General features: G+C 37.9%; 1 protein-coding gene across 1 annotated transcript in view; it reads right to left on the reverse strand.

The window, feature by feature from the left end:
- LOC129779758 (DNA-binding protein D-ETS-6) overlaps positions 1-23,008 on the reverse strand; it is a 52,770-nt gene extending 29,762 nt beyond the window's left edge. Inside the window, exon 1 of the mRNA XM_055787426.1 lies at positions 22,509-23,008. Within this exon, the coding sequence (XP_055643401.1) occupies positions 22,509-22,866 (358 nt within the window). The 5' untranslated portion in view covers positions 22,867-23,008. The remainder of the gene's footprint in view (positions 1-22,508) is intronic.
- Between the last annotated feature and the right edge of the window lie 596 nt (positions 23,009-23,604).

Here is a 23,604-nt window from a genome sequence, read left to right on the forward strand (position 1 = left end):
TTGTTGTATCTGTCTTTCGAGAACTCCAAAGGTGATGAACCAAGAGAAAATGAACAACGAACTACCTGGTGAAGCTTGGTTACATAGAACGCTACAATAAATCGGTTCCATATTATTGCATCTTGTGTCTGGTGAGATTGAAAAGGAATTCTGCTTTATGTGCTTCGACAAAGCATCGATAAATTCTAACAAGTACTGCTTAAAACTAAACGAAATAAAAGTCAGCGATCCAGAACAAACTAACAGAATTAGCCAATATGATAGACTTCGTATTCTACCGGACAATGTCAAATTTCATTCTCTTTGACAGCCCGGCCGAAAATGTCATGTTTCCCTAAGGTGTGCTATTTCACCCGTCGTCCTCACCAGTTATTGCACCTTCCGGTTATCAATTGCTCGGGTCACTTTTCTTGAGTGCAATAACTTCGACTCATAGAATAGCATAAAAATAACCTTGCCCAGTTTTTTACGAGAAACCAAACATGTTTTGGGAGGTTGGGCTTAGATGTTGCGGAAGGATCGATTCAGCAATACCACACACTGTGTAAACTAGGAATAAGAATTGGGCAATCAATAGTTTGAAAAAGAGGCCACGCAGAGAAACTCGATGTTTGGAAGCCACATGAATTATTCTAAAGGAAGTTGATTGACTAATTTTCATCAGCGAAGCACAACTAAATCAACCCATTTCTGGAGCAAATAATCACGTGTGATAGAAATAGGAGAATACGATATCGTTCGCAAAAGATCATGGGTGGGATAAGCAAGACAAACCACTACAAATAATTATCAAAGCCTTGACTTTGAAAAAGGGACGCTGTGTGTATGGTGGAACTGGAAGCGAATCTTCGATCATGAGGAGGTACATAGCCAAATAGTTAATTCATTGTTGTGCGGTTCACAACTGGATAGTTTTCACGAGGCGATTATGGAAGAAACCACCAAAATCGTTCAACAGAAAAGTGTCACATAAATCTCTGATGACGCGCCAAAAAAATAGGGCGATTAGTTGGGAAGCTTTGATGCATCCACGGTATAACCCATACCCTGCAAACATCTTTGCGATCTATTAAGAAATGATCGAGTTATAAGCCCTCGAAATCTTTGATTTTTTCCTACTTGTTCAGTGCCTAGATTTTCATTTTACCCCCTAATTTTCCGGTTAGACGTAGTTTTGCTTCAAAAAAATTATTCATGACCCAATATATTCGAATAATTGTGTGTCTATAAGAGTGATGCTTTGGATTTTTTCCCTGAACCCTTTTACGGGTAGTGGTAACTATATTGCCACCAACAATTTTATTTTTTTCTCTTCTTTAGCAATACATTATTACTTATAGCCTAACTGTTGTAGCTAATTCTGATATCTAGCAACGTGTCTGATTTTTTTTGGGCGTATGAATTTATGCGAAACATTTAGGCCGTAAATCGAAAACGTGCTTTAATTGAAGAGGGCCGTTTTAGCGAAATGCCGTATAAAGAGCGGCCGTATAGCGAGGTATGGGTGTATAACTATATTACCACCAATTTATAACTATATATTACCACCAATTTTTTTTAATGTTTTCAATTGTTTTGTTTATTGAAAAAAATCTTTTGTGTATTTCAGCATGCAAACATGTGGCTGTATTGTACTTTGCGTTGATTACATGCCTAGTTCTCACAGTCCGTTAGAGGGTCAAAGCCGGCATTCGGGAACAACCTAAAATTTTCCAAGACATACGAGGTTGAACAGAAAGATCATTGGTACATGAAGCCAGCGATCATGATGCAGGTTCATTGTTCGTTTGAGCCGCCATTTGTGGGTTAAACAAACCAACACTACATAATTTAACACGACATTCTTATAACTTGAATAGCATGACCGATATCGATTTTTTTATCACTGCTGCTTTGTTTCGTGATTCCAATAACCATTTTGTAATGAAGCCCTAAGATTCGTTGTCCGATTTTTTTGAAAACATATACAGCTCAACCAATTTACGTCGGTTAATAATTGAGTATGATAATAATTATGATAAGAATAATAATAAAGAATTCCCGAGAATAGATTCAAAAGTAAATTTTTTATGTGGATTTTAGCGGTGAAAACAATCTGACAACATAAGTGGAATTTGGAAGAAACTAAATAGCGATACAAATAACTTTCCGAATAAATGAATTTAAAATAATCCGTTAGTATTAATAAAGCTAACATTTTTATCCATAAAACTATAAAATAGAAAATAGAAGTAATCCAAAAATGAAATTTAAGCGAGGTTCAATTTTATTTTGATATTTTTAGAAATAATTGGTGTAATGTCCACGTGGACAACAGGAGGAGGGGTATAGAAAAAGTCCACGTTTGTCCACGGTGGGGGAGGGGGGTGTTCAAAAACATGATTCTTCTGTCCACGTGGTATGTGGACAGCCCATTATGCGACAAATTCTCAATCACTTGAGCATCGGAATCATTGAAAAGAAATTGGAAATTATCTTCAAGGCACTGAGTCGTGGAAGTGATTACGTGGCGAACATTCGAAACGGTGTAATTATCAAACCGAAAAATGAATAAGTTGGCCTTTGTGTTGTATTGGGTACTTTACATTCCCATGCAAGTAGTGCTTAACCCTGTATGAAACAAATAATTAACACATGTATTAATAATCATTCTTATTGTAAATCAATGATAAAGTGAATTAATTCGGACTCGATTTGGTGTTTGTTGGTCTAACACAAGAATAATAACTGTCGTTGAGATGTGGCATAACGTGATTACTTAGTCCTTTGCGTATAGTTCTGTTTCTCTGCGATTTGAGTCACCACTGCCAACTCCACAACTCATTCCCACGATAAAAACACACTTAATGTACGCGGTTTTGGTAATGATTCAATTCGAATTCGGTCATAATGAAGCCGCGATAAAACACATTTGGAGATTCAGACCGTAGTTTTTTTTGCCTCTTCAACTCGACTTTGTCGACAGGTTTCTTCAGCTGTTATTTTACATAACACACCAAGCGCTTAAAGCCGGCGCAAGCAATTCTTGGAAATCAAGCCAACACAACACCACACAACGGATTTCGCCAATTTTCCTGGTATTTCGTCCGCGAACACATTTGGCGCCCCGCTGTAGAGAGCTTCGAAACCACCCCGACGAAACCAATTTATGAGATAAAAGTAGGATTACTCTCGGCTACAAATGCGTGTGAGTCACTTGGGTAGATTTGCATTAATCACTAGAGAAGTAGTAGCAGCGACAGATACCTCCATAGAGCAGCGGCAACGAACGATGATGGTGATGGTGTGGATGCGAGTGGTGATGATTATAGTGATTTCCGGGATAAACCCGCACGGATGCAAATCGAGTCGCGACGTGCAGATCCTCGGAAAATCTCCACATGGCGGCCGTGCCCAGTCCAAGACCAACCGACTCAACACTCGCGCTCATCTGGAGGCGAAAGCACACAATTTCTTCGATCTCGATCTTATCCCGTCAACCACTGTCACGCTACTGACCGTCCGTTACCGCGTTGGGAAATCTTTTGTTGTTGCCCGATTGGCAAAGATTTCCACCCTTTTCCCTCGCATCATGTTTCACAACGGAAAGCCGTCGTGTGCCTTCCCCCCTCCCCATCGTTTGTTTGTTTTGCTGCGGAAGCGCATGAGCCACACTTAATGCCCGTGCCAACAACTCCCGGGGAAGGAAGATTTAGTGCTGAGAAAAATTCCTGTCATGATTTCAACCGATGTGTAAGGGGGGAATGCCATTGTAGCGATAGCGATAGTATCTACCTCATAAGTGGACGGTAATCGCACGACTCGTGACGGCATTCAATTGGTGAAGTTATTCAGTCAATTTTCCTCCGGATCCGGTGCATATTGTGCCGGTGCGGGTGCGTCGGCATTACTTCGTTTACGGATGCTCACAAACGAATTTATAAAAATTCAATAACTGCAGACTCCTGCGGTTTGTTCTATTGGTAATTTATTCATAGGGATTTAAAATTGTCGCTTTGTATCCCGGACGTGCGTTCTTCTTGAACTTGACCCGGCGTTTGCCGGGAGAGTGGCTTATGTGCGCGCGTGTTGGGCTGCATGGAAGTTGGACTCAACAGCAAGCGGATAGCTACGGGATATAAACTTAACGAATATACGGGATGGACGTGATTTGATGATTTCATTTCAGCAGATGACCAACGAAGGTTCAGAGGATTGACTCATTGTTTACCGCAAGATGCAACCAAAAATCCCCAACAAACAATCAAAAACTTACCTTACTTCGACCAATGACTCGTGTTGAAACTGCAAAAAAAAAAAAAATACAGGCAAACATACATACCGTTGTTTTCTAAAAATGGAGGCTGGATTACTGTACAATTCTTTAAAAACTATTTTTTGAAGTATAATTGACAACTTGTGCTATGATGAAAGTTCAGAAGTATTCAGTGCCCATTGGTTCATTGAAGAAATGTTGGTCATCGACCAGGAAGCAAGATATACAACCTGTTTTTGACGTGGGACTACGTCTAACCGGAGTATATGGGAGGTTAAATGGAAACCAAAACACAGAACATGCAGGAAAAATTGAAAGATTCCGAATGCTTATAACTCGAACATTTTTTACATCGAACATCGGAAAGATGTTTGCATGAATTTATGGGGAATATTTCTACGCTTCTATCACAATTAATAAAATGTTATTTTTCATTAGATAAACAATTGAATAACTATAAAATGTTAAGCGTTATCTAAACGCCCTACCTGCCTCGTTTTGATTGGCCCGATTTACAGTTTCCCCAACACAGTCATCTTAACCAAGCAGTCTTGGGGAAATCGGCATTGCAAAGTATGGGAATTTTTGTTCTCACCGAAATGTGTTCCCTAACACAGACTTCTAAACCAAGCAGCGTTGGAGAAATCGGCATTTCAAATACATGAAAGTCGGGGGTATTTTTGTTCCAACTGAAGTATGTTTCCCTAACACAGACTTCAAATCCATGGAGCGTGAGGAAATTGGCATTGCAGATACATACAAGTTGAGGGCATTTTTGTTCCGGCGGAAATGTGTTTTCCCAACACAGACTTCAGAACCTGAGGAAATTGGCATTGCAAATTCATACTGGTCGGGAGTATTTTTGTTCCGAATGAAATGTGCTTGCCTAACACAGGCTTCAAAACCAAGGTGTCTGGGGAAATCGGTTTTGCAAATAAATTCAAACTGCGAGTACTTTTGCACTTGCTTGCCTTTGTGCAGACTAGAATATGTTTCCTCAACACGGTCTTCTAAACTTAGGAACCTGGGAAAATCGTGCAGACACTAGAGGCGAATGAACTTTCAATTTTAAAGCCTCTATAGTATAAACAGTAGAAGTTGAAGTTGTTGATTCATGCAAGCCGAGGGTATTTCTGCGCCCGCATGTTTTCTTTGCACTCCGAAAAGTATTTTCCTAACCGGGATTACAAAAGCGGTTGATAACTAATTGTTACGATGAGGCCTATTGACTAAACAATAAGCGTTCGACGTACATGTCAAAATCGAAACTGAGTGCCTGAAGTTCATCAAATCAAGCAAATTCGCGGTTCGAGAAGTACGTACACTTGAGAGATGCAAACTTTAGAGGGAAATGTAAAATAAAATAATCGTTTGCTAATTCTTCTGTTCGCATATTTTGTCCTAGGCATCATACCAAACGAAAAAGGAATGTCATTTACTTATAACGAAGAACATAATCTATCACAATGCTTGAATTGAGCTTACATGCCGTTTTGCGTTTGCCACTCGCTGAAACTAGTTGTTGTCACCGAACCGAATGTGCTCTGTTCTGTAGGCGGGTTTTTATTAAATCTTTTTACTCACAAATCAAATATATTGAATTCAATTGAATTCGGAAATTGTTTCATTCGATCAAAAGTTTAATCAATACAAACAAATGATTGCTAAGCTAAGGAAGCCCCACGTCAACCTTGCGGTTATATCATAGATATAACCCACCCTTTTTTTTTGTTTTTTTTTACAGTGTTATGACATTTATAGTATAAATAGCGTACACCAACTCTCATGTCTCGCCGGTGGACCATGGATGCAGTTTGGTGTTTAGAGTTTTTTTTTGATCCAGTCGCTTCAAATACGAAGCGAATTATTTAATTATTTATTTATTTATTTATTCAATTAATAATTTATTTATACATTCAAAGTTCATTTACAATTGTCTCTTTTGTTTATTCATGCGGAAACAAGTTATTTATTTATTTATTTATTCATCCATTTTCGTCAAACAAATGTAGACCACATACATAAGTATATATATATATTATATAAATTATATAAATACTAATGTTACAATGTTTTCTTAAGTTAAATATTATTCCTACGGTACATGTTTCTTTTTAGCTGTTTTTTATTCATTGTTGTGTCAATTAATTCGCAGTGCTGATTGTATATACGCATCATGCGATTGATAGGAGCGTTGTTTGCATTATTTTGTTCGGGATGTTTTGTTTAGAAACAAATTGCGTGTTCTTAGTTGACGCCCAGGTACATACAAATTTTATTTTTCTAGTAATTTTTGTACTCGTTGCGAAATTAGATCATTAACAAAAGAAAGCGTTGCAACGCCGTAACCTTTAGTGTTTGGGTGTTTATGAGCATGCAGCGTGCTTCATATGAGGTCCAGTTCAACTTATGGAGTGCAAATAAGAAACTGTTTCTGGACTGACTCAATGCGTTCTTCATGTACGACCATATACGGGTTCCAAACGATGTTACAGTATTACAGAATGGGCCTTACGTATCTGATATACAAAACCTTGATTGCGTATGGGTCCTGGAAGTTATGTGAGAAGCGTTTGACAAAGCTCAGCACACTATTTGCCTTATTGATTACAGAGTTGTAGTGTTCTATGAACGTGAGTTTACAGTCCAGAACGACGCCTAGATCTCTAAACACTTCACATTTCTTTACATTTTGATTTCCAAGACATGATTTTTTCTGCTAAATGTAATGGAGTTGCATTTTTTTACATTCAGGTTTAGTCGATTTTTATTACACCAAGTATGGAATACATTTATTTCGTTTTGGAATACTTCGATGTCGTTTTTATTACCGCGAAAAACTTCATGTCGTCTACATACACAAGTACATTTATACGCTTGAGAACGAAGGAGATGTCATTAACGTACAGAATGAAAAAAAAAGGACCAAGATGAGAGCCTTGTGGGATTCCCGAAGTGACTTTTACTGGATTTGAGATAGAATTTTGAAAATGAACAATTTGTTCACGATTTGTTAGATAAGAATTCAGCCAGTTTCAGAGTCCTTGTTCCTATTTCCTGCAATTTGAAGAGTAGTAATGGAATGTCGATGCGGTCAAATACTTTACTGAAGTCAGTGTAAAGAGCTTCTACGTGTTTGCCATTTTCCATTGCATTCGAAATAAAAGTCACAAATGTCAACAGATTAGTTGCAGTTGCCTGATTTAAAGATAGGTACCAAAAAAGATTGTTTCCATTTTTCTGGGAATATTCCTGTTTGTAGTGACATATTGAAAATGCAATGTAAGGGAAGGGTGAGTTCCTCAGCCAGGTTCTTCAGAAATACAGGTGCTATTCCGTCAGGTCCTGGTCCTTTCGTTCCATCTAATTTCTTTCATGCATGGCATATTTCTTGTTGTGAAAGATAGTTTACCGATATGTCATTTAGATATTTCGGTAAAAAAAGAAAAGTAGTCCCGATCGCGATTTTCTTCGGAAAATGTGGTATATACTTCCTGGAAGAAATTTGCAAAGAGATTACAGATTTCGTTTGAAGAACGCCCTACATCTTCATCGAGATGCATCTGCGATGGAAAGTTATTTTTTTTTTTTTATAAAAATGATGATGATGGTCCCACCTCTTTCCCCTACAAAGGCTTGAGCGGGACGAGTTATCTTATTGATAATAATTGAGTTACTGAGTTTATTACATCATACTAACCAGTAAGCACATTAAATTGGAAAGAAAACGGACTGGTTATCCCGCAGACATAGATTACTAATCGATAGAACAATTTAAGCCTTTGTCTAAAGTATTCATTCCATGGCATGTCGAGAGAATTTCCAACCCGGGAAGACCCTAGACCGATCGGGAATTGAACCCAATGCCTATGTCAGTATTAGCCATGAATTTTCAAGGGAAATCCCGCTTTATCAGATCCCCGGCCACGGCCTGCAATTGCGATCGTTTCCGAGTTCTAGTAGCTGAGCAAACCCAAGCCTTATTCTAGCCGACACTTCAGGCCCATCACTTCACATATCCCAAGGCATGTCAAGAAAATTTCCAACCCGAAAAAATTCTTGACCGATCAGGAATTGAACCCAATACCTATGTCAGCATTAGCCTAGAATTTACAAAGGAATTCCCGCTTCACTGGATACCCGACAACGGTCTGTTAATCGTTTTCGAGACCAGACAGCTGAGCAAACCTAAGCCTAATTCCAGCCGATACTTCAGGCCCTACATTCAACCTGGGGTATAAACGTGTCAACCTGAATCTGCAATGAGATCCGCCACAACACAGAAAAATCTTGATATAATTATCTGTTGAGAAGATGAATTTACAAGTATTCCGATTGAGCTATCCCTAGCTTACCTCAGGTTTCCACATTAAACCCCTTGGAATGACTTTGTTTTATTCGATCAAAAATTCTTTTGCTTTTATTCAATCTCACGTTTCTCTATATTTGCCAACGCGCGCGGGCTCAAACTATTGCAGACTTCACAATTATTTTTTAAATTTAATTGAATAACTAAGATATATATAAAAGCAAAAAAAAATAAAATACCATCATCACCATAGTCTTGACAAGAAAAATACACGGACACACATACACTCAAAAGACAATAATTTCCTCGTTTTATGAAATAATGAAATAATGATGATGATCTCCTCAAAAAGTTTGTACTGTACGAGTTCTCTTGTTGATCTTTATGTAACAATTATTAAAATAACCAGTAAGCACATTGAAGTAAAAAACAAAACAAACGGACCGGTTATATTACAAACATAGATTCCTAATTGAAGAACAATTTATGTTATCAACTTAACGTATCTAACCCATGGCATGTCGAGAGAATTTCCAACCCGGGAAGACCCTGGACCGATCGGGAATTGAACCCCATGCCTATGTCAATATTAGCCATGAACTTACAAGGGAAATCCCACTTTATCAGATCCCCGGTCACGGCCTGCATTTGCGATCGTTTCCGAGTTCTGGTAGCTGAGCAAACCCAAGCCTAATTCTAGCCAATACTTCAGGCCCATTACTTTACATATCCCAAGGCATGTCAAGAAAATTTCCAACCCGAAAAAATCCTTGACCGATCAGGAATTGAACCCAATACCTATGTCAGCATTAGCCTAAAATTTACAAAGGAATTCCCGCTTCACTGGATACCCGACAACGGTCTGTTAATCGTTTTCGAAACCAGATAGCTGAGCAAACCTAAGCCTAATTCCAGCCGATACTTCAGGCCCTACATTCAATCTGGGGTATAAACGTGTCAACCTGAATCTGCAATAAGATCTGCCACAACACAGAAAAATCTTGTTATAATTATCTATTGAGAAGATGAATTTACAAGTATTCCGATTGAGCTATCCCTAGCTTACCTCTGGTTTCCACATTAAACCCATTTGAATGCTTTCATTAAAAAGAATTGTTTTTGCATATGTTCTATCTCAAGTTGTCTATGTGTGCTAACGCGCGCGGGCTCAAACTATTGAAGATTTCACAAATATTGTTTAAGTTAACCATCATCATTATAGTCCAAAGATAAGAAAATACAAATATCCGTTAAACTTCGTCATCTTACACACTAACATTAATTATATGCAGGGTCAAAAATCTAAATCATGCTTCAAAAACTCTTTACAAATACTACGGAATATTCGAAGGCTTGTTGCTGTCTTTGCTTCATTTGGTAATGTGTTATACAGGCGATATCCTTTATAAAAAAGTGAGTTTTGGGTACATGACATTCGAAAGTTCATGGTTCTGAGGTCACTTGCTTGCCTTGTGTTATATCGGTGCATATCTCTTCCATACGTTATCGTGTTTTGTAAATAGTTCGGTGTCATGCCGCTAACCATCTTATATATGAACGTAAGAGTGCAATATTTGATACGCTGTCCCACTGACATCCATTGTAGGCATTCAAGCATAAATCTTCGTGGAGTAAGTCGATCGCATCTCAATATCAAGCGCATGGCCTTGTTTTGAACAATTTGCATTCTATTCATTTGCCTCTTATTTGCGAGAAATAGCACAGATGCACAATAATCGAAATGTGGAGCGATCAATGCTTTGTAGATGGTAATTTTACTTTCAAAGGTCAAGAATCGATAAGTTATTGCTTTTGAGCTTAGACTTTACGTAATTAAAGAATTTCTTCGGACATGATTTGACTTCTGTTTCGACCCTTCTATTATACTCTTCGTGTGCACTTTTAATGGCAAAATTTAGTTCTTTGGAAATATTCTGATATTCCAGCAGTAGAGGCGAATGAACTGCAAAGTTTAAAGCCTCTTAAAAACAAAGAAAGAAGAAGAATATTCCAGCAAATTTTGATTACTTTTGTCTATTTTGTATTTTTTGTGTGCTTTTTGTTTTCTATTCTTTATATTTCTTAATTGAGCGTTATACCAAATAGGATATTTGCTGGTTGAATTTCTTCGGCACAAATTCTGCTATTATGTTATTCAGAATTTCGTGAAGAATATGTCCGGATAACTTGACATCTCGTTCGCTGTTTAATAAAGTATGCCATTCTATGGCTTGTAGGCTACATTTGATTGCTTCAAAGTTCGTCTTGTTGTATTCCGGTACTTCTTCGTACTCCCAGTCTGTTATGTACAAAGATTGAGTATTCAGTTGCTGTGTGAAATTTTTCATTTTTCCAAAGGGGAGTCATGGACCCATTCAAACAAAAGTCGTCGGTGATGTTAGTGAAAAATAGGTCTAAATAATAATTTTGGGAATTTGTTACGTGATTTATTTGAATAAAATCGAGATGTGCAACTTCGTCAAATATATAATGAAGGGTTTCATTTTCCCCGACGACTGGAAGTAGAATGCATTCATTATCGTTATCGGGAATGAAGTCTACTTTATTTTGATTGAAGTCGCCTTAGATATGCAATTTCACCTCTAGTTTTTTCGTAATTCGATTTGCCGTTTGAAAAAATAATTCATACGACTTTACATTTGCGTGTTCGGGTGGGAAATACACGGTAGCAAATATGTATACTTCGCCAGCTATAGATAATTTTGCCCAAACATGTTCAAATCCTTTATGTTTTTCGGTTATAAGTTCTTCAGAAGTGAAATTTGCATTAATGGCAATGAGACTTATATCCATTTGACTCGGTTGGTTTCACGACTAATAACTAAACATTTAAGGTAGCATGCATTACCTTGACATTAAGCCTGACACTGAATTCAATGTTATTCTTGCAACTGAAACTAGCTGGGACGAAAGCGTAAGAAGCGAAGACATTTTTGGAAATAATTTCAATGTATTCCGGCACGACCGCAACTTATCGTTATCTCAGAAGAAGTCTGGAGGGGATAACGATAAGTTACGGTCGTGCCGGAATACATTAAAATTATTTCCAAAAATTTCTTCTCATTATCTAAACTACGAATTGTACTAGAACCATTGGCTGTTGTGTACCCACCCACTAGCAGAACCCCAAGTAACCGCTGAGCATCTAATATCATCTAATAGGGGAACTGGTAAACCGCAAGCCCAGATCGAACGGCCGAATACATCCCTGCGGCCTAGTTTAACCAGCATGAATTAATTATTCAATGTCACTTTGACTCGGGACATACGGTAAGCGAAGCCTTCCCTATGATTCGCAATCGTTATGAACCAGTTGTTGATATCAAAACATGCAAAACGTGGTATTCAAGATTCCGAAGACACATGAGTAACATGTACTTGCATTGGCCTGACCAATGATTAAAAGACAGTCGACGAGGTTTTTGGTCAGATGATATTGATGAACTGAATTTATGTCACGTTTTCCACCGAACGCGCTAGAGAGAGACAAGCAGCTGTGCGTGGTTTTGTTCTCCTCTTTGCATGCACTATTCGTGCTAAGTGTGTTTTCGTTTGTTTACGATGAAAATCGTGGAACAGAGTTTTCTCCGAGAGCGTGTCTTTCGGATGATTAGTCAACATAACATAACAACAACTAACTTCGTTGACTTCGTTGGATGGATTGACCGCTAATAACATACCATTTGTACGCAAAGAAGACAATCTCCCAAATGTTGCCCAGACGCGGCAATCGAGTCGTATTGGGGATTTGCTTCACGTCATACTGCCCCAGTCGGTGTACGAAGATGGTTGGGAAGCCTCCACAACTCAACAACTCAAACCCCGCATCATCAGATGTGCCGAAAAACTGCTCCACAAGGTGTTCCAAATCATGATGATGAGGGTTCCGGGAATCTTGAGGAAGATTGAAGATTAAGGGCCTCTATCTGTCTAATTGTTTCACACCACAAACGCACATTGTATGGACTTGTAAAAATGCAATAAAGGATTGATTTAGAAAAAAACACCTTTTTTACTAAACATGTTTTCATTCAGTCTCGCTACTTCTGACTCACCCGTTAGCAAATGATGAGAAATGAGTACTTTAGGAATGAAAAAAAGTGCAGGACTATGACATGAAAAGAAAGAATAAGAAATGTTCCTCAGTCAAGAAAAAAGCGTGTTATCCAAGTGACTTCTCTAATTTCAATAATTCATTCTGCGCCTTCATGTATGCAACACAGCATTACACTCGTGAATATTCGCGTTGGCGGCATTGAGCTTCGCATTACGAAATGGGGGTTTAGGCATGACAATATGAACAAAATGAACACACATTTGAAAAAAAAATATGAATGAAAATTATTTTTCCCAAATCAAATTAGTTTTCTATGTAAATGAAAATCACTTTTGCTTGCAAGTAGTGAAAAACTATCATATAAAAATTGTGTCTAAAGATAGCTTTATATTATAATGGTAAGTTTTGGTAAGAATATTTGAAAGTTCATATTTTGAATTAGGGTCAGAACAACGTACTTCTAGTAAGTTAATAACGCCAAGAAACAAATCTCATACAAATTTTAGCAATTTAAAACTGCCTTAGGGCCGACTAATCTGATAGAGAATAGTTGGCCTCATACAAACTAATGTCGATCTGAAACAAACCAATGCCGGCTTCGGAAAAGAGTCACCCAGTATCCGGTACGTGAAGCAATCCCCATCGGCATCGGCGATCATACCCCGGCACTGGTATTGAGGCCAGTGAAAGGAAGCAATCTCGGAATGACCAACCAAGGTCCAGAATAGCGAGAATTTGTGGAATGATTTCCCTCGATGGGGAAGCTTTATCGTATTTCATACGCAGGCTGATGAGATGTTGTTCCGCCTTTCCGCGTTTCACCTAACATAGTCATCGCTCTGTCTATTGAACAATCATCCTCCCAAGACACACCTAGGTACGAAAAATATACCGAGGAAAAAATGTCGGAGAGTGGTCCTCGACCTGCACTGGTAGCAATTCCGTCAGGGAAGAATCTTCGAAGACGTTGAATTGGAGGTATGGCTCCTTGTCAAACGCAAGAAGAGTATTAGCACTTAGCACTTACCATTCTCAGCTTGCATCGCATAGTGACTGGTAATGAAAAACGGATTCAATAGGAAAAAGTGAAGGTTATGCTTTGTATATGATGGGTTCATGTCGATTGTACAGGGTCTTTCAGATTAAACGCTAATGCAAAAAAAAATTAAATAGTTCCTCATATATTTTTTTCGCTCCGTTGATGGTAACACTGCATTCGTCACTTCGTGACGATAATATTCGGCTACTCATTCAGTCTGATCGGATGGTATTTAGTGTCAAAATGTACAATTTACAAGAACGTGTATTTTTAGTGAAATCGTATTCGAGCAACCGAAGCCTTAATGAAACTTTGTCCTCTTATGGTAAGAATTTCAACATTTCTCGTCGTCGACTACTTCCTCTGGGGGTACTTGAATGACCGTTGCTATGTTAATAAGCCACAAAATTTGGAGGAACTTAAAGAAGAAATAACTCTGATTTTCAACAGCTTCGAAGTTGTAATGTTAGAGTTGTGTATAATGAATTTTGTTCACCGTTTAAAACGCGTTACCGAAAAAAGGGGTGGTCACATCGAAAATGTCCTAAAATAAGCTTTATTTTCGTTTTTAAAAAATAAAAATCGGTTCATTTTTGTAGAAGCTATAAAAATTTGCTGCCTGAGCGGTTAATCAGAAAGACCCTGTATTCGTTATGGATTGTTTAAACTGAACATCTGCATACCATCACTAAAAATGACCATAATCCGAGCAGAGCCACAAAAATGTGATTTTACAGCACAACAATGCTCGGACTCACGTTGTCAAACCTGTCAAAACCTACGTGAAACCACTCAAACGCCTCAAATATTGCGCCGTCCGATTATTACTTGTTCCGTTCGATGGCACACGGTCAGGCCGATCAGTAGTTCTGTTCGTACGAAGAATCCAAAATAACAGCTTAATTTGTACATAGCCACAAACGCAAAAGAGTTTTATCTTGACGGCATTCAAGCTCCGCCAGGAAAATGGAAAAGTGGTAGCTAGTGATGGGAAATATTTTGAATGATTCATTTGTAACAAACAATAATGTTCCATTTTTATAAAAATATCAATTGTAGACTAAAATGTTTTTCACCCATCACTTTTGCTGAGTTAAGAGATATTTGTTTTTCATTGCAAAAATCAGCTGGTATCGATAATGTCAACCCAAAAGTGATACAAAATTGCTTTCATGTCATTGGACACGATCTACTGGACCTAATGAATCTCTACGAACTGGGCACGTGCCAACGCTTTGGTAGGAATCCCTTGTGAATCCGATCCCCAAAGTTAATGGGACGGATAAAGCCGAAGAGTACCGCTCTATTAACATGTTGCACATATTAGAAAAAAAATGTTAGAACTTGTTGTGAAAGTACAGCTGATGCATTTTGTAGATAACAACAATTTGCTTATACCGGAACAGTCGGGATATCGAGAGAGACACTCTTGTGAAACCGCTCTGAATCTGGTGTTAGCAAAATGGAAAGAGAATATCGAGGCGAAAGAGACTATATTTGCGGTATTTCTGGATCTTAAACGGGCTTTTGAAACAATTTCTAGGCCCTTATTATTACAAACATTGGAGCGGAATTGTAGGAATGTCGTACAAATGGTTCGAAAGCTATTTGTGCGACAGGACTCACAAGACTCGTTTCAATGATTCTTTTTCCGATCCCATCGGCAACTTACTCGGGGTGCCGCAGGGAAGTGTCTTAGGGCCCATTTTGTTTATTTTATATATAAATGATCTGCGACGGGTTTTACGATATTGTGACATTAATTTGATCGTGGATGATATAAAAGAAACCGAGGAACACATAAACGAAGATTTGCATTCTCTGGCTTAAATTCAAACAATTGAAATTGAATGTTGGCAAAACTAAATACATGCTAATTTCTTCCACAAACTCTAGTATAGACGTTAATTTTAAAAAAGATGGTGAGACACTAGAACGCGGCGAAAGAAATCAAATACTTAGGAGTTATCATTGATGACAATTTAACTTTTAAGTCAATAATGTTATCAAGAAGATTGCCGAAAAGTACGACGTTTTGTGTTGTTTGAAGAAAGAGTTGACAATAAATAGTAAAATTAAGTTATATAAATCATTGATCTCACCACATATAGACTTTTGTTCGTCGATCCTGTTACTTGCAAACAATACACAATTAACGAGATTGCAGCGTTTACAAAATTATGTCATGCGTTTGATTTTAAGATGTAATAGATACACTTCCTCTAATTTGATGTTGGACGCGCTACAGTGGCTATCTGTGAAGCAAAGAATTTATTATTTGACAATGGTGTTCATCTTTCAAATTTTAAACGGTATGCTGTCTCGATATTTGTGTGATCGAATTGAAAGAGAAGTGATGTTCATAGAAACAATACTAGAAACGCGGATGATGCAAGAACACCTAACTTTATATTCAGTAGGTCGCAGAACTCGTTGCTATACAAAGCAATACATTTTTTCAATTCGATGCCCAGGGAAATAAAACGAGCGGCCACAATGGCAGAGTTTAAGAGAATGTGTATTTCCCACGTTAAATCTGTTTTGTAAACAGGTTTTCGAAAAAAATTTGTAAATTAATTTATGCATGTTTACTAATTATTGAAATTTAAAAAAAAATTACAGGTATCTCAAACTGCCATGTTAGTTTTAATGATGATGATGTTTTCTTTGTATTGTATTGTAGACTAGCTGACCCGACGAACTTCGTCCCGCCCAAAATAGATTTTTTTGATTTGAATACTTTCAAACATCCACGTTTTCTTACTAGATAAACGTTAGTGAATCTAATCACTGAACTCTTCATTAATTGATTACCCTTTGACCCTTTATAATTTCCTTTTACTATAAATTGTCTAGTACTTCTACAAAAATTCGTCCTTATAATATAAAATTATTTTCAGACACAATTCTCGTTCACTATTCTTCAAGCATTTGGAAATAACATGTTTCTCCGTTTCATGGAATACATGTTTGATACAGAGAATATTACAAAATAAAGAAAGCTCAAATCGGACCATTCCTTCCTCGGGAAACACATTTGGCCTTCCATTTTTGTTTATATAGATAGAAGATATAAGAATGCGTTATTTCACCTGAAAATCCATTTCCACCTACGAACAAAGATCAATTTCGATAGCGCAAACATCGAATGGACTAACAACGCTTATTATGATGTAATTTTCGAACATGTGGGAATTAAATTTTCCGAATTTTCCGACCTTCCTTCAGAGTTTTCCGAAAATTTTCCGGTTTTTCTCTCCACTATATTGATCTACGGGAAGAGACGAATACAACAAAATACAGGAGGCTAAAATCGGACCATGTCTTCTTCGAGTTTTCCGCTTACCAACAGATTTTGCCTTACATTTTTATTTATATAGAATATTAAAAAAAAAAAAAAAAAAAGAAAAACGAACGTTGTCTGCAAAAGTTTGAGCCCCGCGCGCGTTCGGTGGGCCTGGACTAATGTTAATAATGAACACTGGCAGAAAACTGACACACAATGAAATTTTATGTAGGGTCTGAAGTGGAAACTGGAATTGGGATAGCTCATTCAGAATTTTCGTAAACACTCTTTCATCAGATGGTTGTATCGATTATTTCTGATTGTAGCAGATCTCTTTTATGTTCTAAGTTAAAACTTTTGGATATTGGGTTCAATTCCCAATCAGTCAAGGATCTTCTCGGGTTGGAAATTTTCTTGACATGAAAACTTTGGTCCTGAAGTTGAGACTATGACTATGTCAATGTCAATATGGATAGGAACATTGTTTGGTTTTTCGCAGTTTATGCCTATTTTTAATGTTTTATTGATAAATAGTTCGTTTGTTCGCTTTGTTTTTGTTTTTCTAATACTAACTTCTTGATATGTTTGAAAATAAATATTATCTATAAGGTAAATCGTCCTGTTCAAACCTTTGTAAGGGTATGAGGCGGACCATCATCATCATCATTATGTGCAGTATGTTTCATGTCTCATTATACATCGTTTCACTTGGCCGTAAGTGACACGAAGATGACCGATGTTCTTCACTTGTGTTCTTGAATATGAAACAAAACATACAGAACTAGTTGGTGAGCAATTCGGGAAGGATATTGGTTCACCAAACGACATTATGCTCGCTTCCTAGAGGGCTAGCATCAATCGAGCTTAATAAATGTTCATGAAGACTGGAGAATGATGCACAGCTTCTATCAACTTCAATTCCCCTTTTTTATGATGCACGAAATCTTTATCTTTAGCGCGAAAGAGCTATGTGCCAACTCTAAAAACTGACAGAAGACTTGTGACAACCTTGTGGCGAAACTCGCTTTATAAGTATGTTCGAGGCAGAATATTTTAATATAATTCATATGTGTCGTCTGGTTGCAAAACCGGCCAACTCCTCAAATTTGAGATATTTGTTTTTTCGGTTTTTTAGACCTTAGATACATTGTTCCACTAATTGGTAGTGAGAAACAGTGACAAAATTGATTAATTCCCTATAAAACACGCGTTTGAAAGTCATGATATGCTGCAAAACCGACCAAATCCTCTCGACAGTGAGTTTCAAAACCGGCCATCTCCATATCCGCTAGGGCGCGCTGCAGTTCCAGATCAAAATGAATGTTGCCAGGCGACTATCCAAGTTTCAGAATATTTCAGAATGATTTTCAACACAAGATTTAACATTGGGTTTGGATCACCTATATAATAAACTCATTGGCAAAACATAATGTGTTCATTCACACTTGGAGAGAGCAGGAATAACCCAAAGAGTTCAAATTAAATTGTTTGAACATTATTCCATAGGCTACAGAATACCGATTTCACCGGAATTACTGTTCTCAGATGACGGCTGTGAAGGCCAAGATAAAAATACTACGATGATGTTTATGCTATAATACTGGATGACCAGGTGCGCCCCTAATCATTTGAAAAGGTGGAGGTCGTTTGCCCCATTCCCGGGCATTCATTTATTCAGATCGTGTGTTTGCCCAAATTGACAAGAAATTGATAAAAATGGAGAACCTCGTTCAGCCTTTAAAGTTCAACGGCATTCTCTCGAGAAATGGAACGGTGTTCAAGCCAGGAATAGACTACACTAATCCGGATTGGAATAGTGTCAGCATTACATTCCTCAAAACTATGTACTATGGCACTTGAAATTCGCCCCTACAAAAATATTTTTATCACAAGCATAATACTGGTTCAAGAGGGGTTTTGTACAGAACGGAGGTTGGAGCGAGAAAGTTTGTTGTAAACTTCTTGGCATTAACTATTAAAGGAAAAGGAAGCAGAGAAGGAGAGAGGGACGATGTAGGAAGTCAGGGAGAAATTTGTGAACCAGTCAAAGACGGTAATGCCACAAGAGTATGAGTTCCAGGATGTTTATTAGTGTCGAAATCCATTATAAACTGTTTTCAAAGCTATTTGCCTTTCAAATTATTCTAGTCAATTTTATCGTCTCAATGTTTGTGTTCCTCAATAAAAATTCACAATATATATTTTTTCCAAAAATCAAAAAATACTTATTCAAAAAATTTTGTTCATTTGCATCCGGAAACCCCCAATAGTTGTGCATATAATATTTTTTTTCCAATTCATTTATTTGTAAGGCTCAATCGCATGAGCTTTGCGGAGCCGCTAATTCAAGGTTTGTTTATACAAAGTTTCAACTAATTGCTATGTTTAGTAAGATTCGACCGAATACTCGCGGTTTACTCGAGGTTGAAAGGGCAACAATTTTTGTGAGACAGGACAGGTTTGGGATTAGGATAAGGGGTATCGTTGTCTCAACCGAGGGTTTCCGCACGCACTGTAGCATTGTGCGTAATGACCAGGGATAGCATCTGGTGTTCGACTAGCTGTCGATAATATACACAGCTAGTTATAACGATATTTCTGTTCTAATTAGCTGCAAAACCGGTAAACTCTAAAATGAGTTGCAAAAGCAACCAAATCCAAAATTAAAATTTGAATAACCATCCCCCTCCATATGCCCCTGTTATTTGAATGAGTGCTTTCAAACATCCTTGCCTAACGTCACTAACAACCAAAGAGATTTACTTTTCATCTCATTCTGTTATGATGCTACAGAAAATCGTCTTCCCTGTGAAATTTTTATTTTTGGAGATGGCCGGTTTTGCAACTAGGCGACACATATGTAGCTTGACAAATATCTACGCTTCTAGTCCTCCTTATTTACATTACTCTGCTGTCCAACTAAATTATAGTTGCAGTTTCTTGTAACTATGCTTTCATCGTATTATATTTAATTTACACTTCTGTTTCACGGTTTACATTTCTTCTTGTATTTCTGGTAATGAGTCTGTGTTTGACAAATCAGCAGAAACAATCTGTCAACCTTTGGTTTCATTTATTCGTTTCTACGTATACTTCGTATCTCGTATTTCTCTACGACCCACTTGATTTCTGATTGTTGTTTGTATAACATTGAGTTATGCAACTATTTTTTTACTCTGCTAACCATACATTCAATGTTATTTTGAATCAAGATATGTTTTAAAGACCGCCAATATTGAATTGGTGCTGAAATAATATTTATACGTCGGACATTTATCCACAACAACTGCTCCCAAAAAAGCCACATAGATCTCAGCAACAGTAACGAAAGGAAATCGTACCTTATACAATTTATAAACGCTTCCTTCCTGCTTCCGCCTGCTACTTTGTGGCGGTGGAAAAAAGAGCGACCACCGCCGAGTGTGCGATCTGGCGTGCTGCAATGATTCCGGCTATTTCCCCAACAGCAGTAACAGCAGCAGCCAAGCCAAGGACCCCCACGGAGAAATGGTGGTTCACCCCTAGCTCTTCGAGATGCCGAAGAGGTCGGATGGGAAATTGATATAAATGTGAACTGGCAGGTCTTAAGCGGGGTGACTTTATTGTTTAAATTAGCATAATTCCTTGTAAAAACCCGCTTGATGTTTGTCATCAGCCGGAAAAGCTGGCTCCCTTCGGTCTCGGTTGAATCGAGGGGCCAGGCTAAAGGGAGTGACAACCATTATTGTCGCCCGCTCGGTATGAAGTAGCCAGACAATGGTTCACACTGTCGGTGGAGATCATTTATTTATTGTGCTCCATGGTTCTCTCCGTTGCCGTCGGTTGTTTGTGGACATTTTTGTTCGTTGAGTTGTTCCTCGAGAGGAGTGGATTAGCCAATGATTGTTGGATTGGAGTTTAGTTCTGTGGTACAGACTGGAATTGTTCAATCTGGATGTTAATTTTTCATGAGCGTTAAAAAAACATTCAAAGTGATTCTTTAAAAAAACAGAATAAGAGCAGCATCCGGTCGTAAATTACAGAAGACCATCGAGGTGAAGAGCAGTTTGGGGAGATATTGTCTGTCAATCATTAGTAATATCTCATCGTCTTATAGAACAATCTCTATCACTATCTTGTCTTATAAAACAAGATACCGTTGAGAAAAACAAAATACACTCGACAAAAAAATTAGAGGAACAGAATGCGAAGTCGGAAATTTTAAGTGATTTTTGACATGCTGTAACTTCGTGAAAAATAAACGCATATCGATAGGATGCACATCATTTTGAATTATTTATTTTATTTACATCATTTACGAATCGTTCGTTCTGAGCGTCGCGCAGGATTTTGTACTTCTGATACGATTGCGATTAAATGCTCCTCTAATTTACTCCAAACTTTGAAGAATCGGCTAGAAAAAAACGGCTGTATCAATATGAAACGTTCACAGATGTTTAGGGAATAAACTAGGCTAAAAAATTGCCTGCAAACATTAGAATTTACTGCGATATTTGCAGAACTACAGTGGATTTTGTAAAGCAATATGAAAATCCTGTTTTTGACACTTTTTTGAAATTGATGCAAAAAATTTAAATAATTTTTTTATTCGTCAAAGTAACAAAATATCCTTGTGCAAAATTTATTGGAGATTTCAAAACTGTTTTTCGATTTGCGGTGCGATGGTTGTTTATTGAATTATTCATCATCAAAGACGAATGGGTACTTTTTCATTCAAACTTAAATATCTCTGTGTGGAAAGGTCCTACAGGAACGTTCTTGGAACCAAAAAAAAAGCTGATTGATGAGGTTAATTGTATTTGCATCGATATGCGTTGATTTTTCATGAAGATACAGCATGTCAAAAATCACTCCAAATTTCCGACTTCTGTTCCTCTAATTTTTTTGTCGAGTGTAGTCTAGATATTTTTTTCATGTGTATTAGTACGTTTGTAGTATTTCAATTGTTCTTAAAACAAGCCTCCTAAAATACGTTCATCCTAAATAATAACGACAGGTTGCTAACAAAGAATAAAACTTATATCCTGAAAAAAATCATAGTAAATTTGGGAAGTGATTCATATCGGTTTTCAAGACGAGAATCATTGTATCATTGTATCACCAATAAACATCATTGAATCAGTACAATAATCGAATGAAAATCTCTTAAATAACTTCAGATTTGCCCAAAAATAATGTTAGAATAAAAACAAACTCAATAAACATGTCAATAGGATGAATCTATACGGAAACCATTATTATCTTTAATTGAATCCGTTCTAAGATAACCATCAGGAAAGGTTTATTTTATCGACTCCCTCTCAGTCTGAAACGAAAGCAAAGGTGAGTCAAACTGAAACGGATTATCACTTCGAATGCTTGGAACTGACCCAGAGTCATTTTATTTCCTATCCTCATTTCCGCTCGGACTTACTTCGGAAACACTCACCCCACAGAATCAAAGGAAAGGGGTGCACGCTGTCGGTCATTTATCAAGATTGCTACCATTAGATATCGACGCAGAGAAAATCATTTCTATTCCAATGAGAAAACAATCACTACCTGGATCCGTATCGTTCGCTAGCGATATGTCCTCGATTCCTGTTCCAATCTGTAACCGATGAGCAAAATGTTTCGACAACGTGTCACCGCCGGCTTTACTGCCGGCACAAACCCAAAAGTCCGCCTTGCTAAACTTGGCCAGCTCCACACCATTGCTTGGAAATCTTCCCGGTTCCAGGTTCGGGAAGATGTTGAACTTTTCCGAAACCCACTGCACCCAGGATCCGATATCTTCACTGGTCCACTCGAGTGGGTTGGTGGGCAGATAGATGGGACTGTTATCACTCTTTTCCGTCTCCGAGGATGAATCATTTTCACTGACTTCGATCGTTTCACGATTAAACTCATCATCCTGCATTTTTTCGTCTCACTCGCTGGTAGCTCCATTTACTACCGCCACTGACTTTTCTTTTGGTACACATTGGGCACCTTACCGGGCACCTTTTCGATAAACTTATAAAAAGATGCGAGCATCATAGCACATTTTTCAATCCACTCAAAATCACATTTTCTTCCAATAACGACCAATTCGAAAGGCGCCGATCTGAACAAGTTGACAGTTGGAGGCTTACTGAATACCGCGAATTTAACAAAAATCAACCGATGATTAATGCAGATGAGAGTGCAAAAGATAGAAACAAAACGGTCTCGAACGAAGATCGAAGTCAGTGGTGTGTGCGCCTGGCATCCCACCAACAAGCGTGAGAGAGTGAAAAATCTCCCAAACCAAACGCTGCGATTACCATTCTCAGTCGCGATCGAACTTTGGTTTGTGATCTCTTTCTACTAGCGCTCGTAGTAATGGGTTTCATTCATAAACTCGTGATTCATTCATAAAATCTGTGAGCCGGGCAACACGTGGTCCGGCAATGGTGGTGCTCAGCATGCGCCTGAGAGTAATCGACTTGGCGGGCCAATCAGTGCCCAAAAATTCGTGGAAAATAGATGACGCTTCCACCCAATGTTAATCATAGTTCTTACGGTGTTTTTTTTTTGTTCGAATATCACAGCCGATAGTGTTTGTTATGGTCCTGGCAAGGCTGAGCGATAGTTCGTATGCAAACGAGGCAATTGAACAGGTGAAGGCACATTCGCC

This window comes from Toxorhynchites rutilus, chromosome 3, assembly GCF_029784135.1.
Source record: "Toxorhynchites rutilus septentrionalis strain SRP chromosome 3, ASM2978413v1, whole genome shotgun sequence".
NCBI classification, from domain to species: Eukaryota; Metazoa; Arthropoda; class Insecta; order Diptera; family Culicidae; genus Toxorhynchites; species Toxorhynchites rutilus.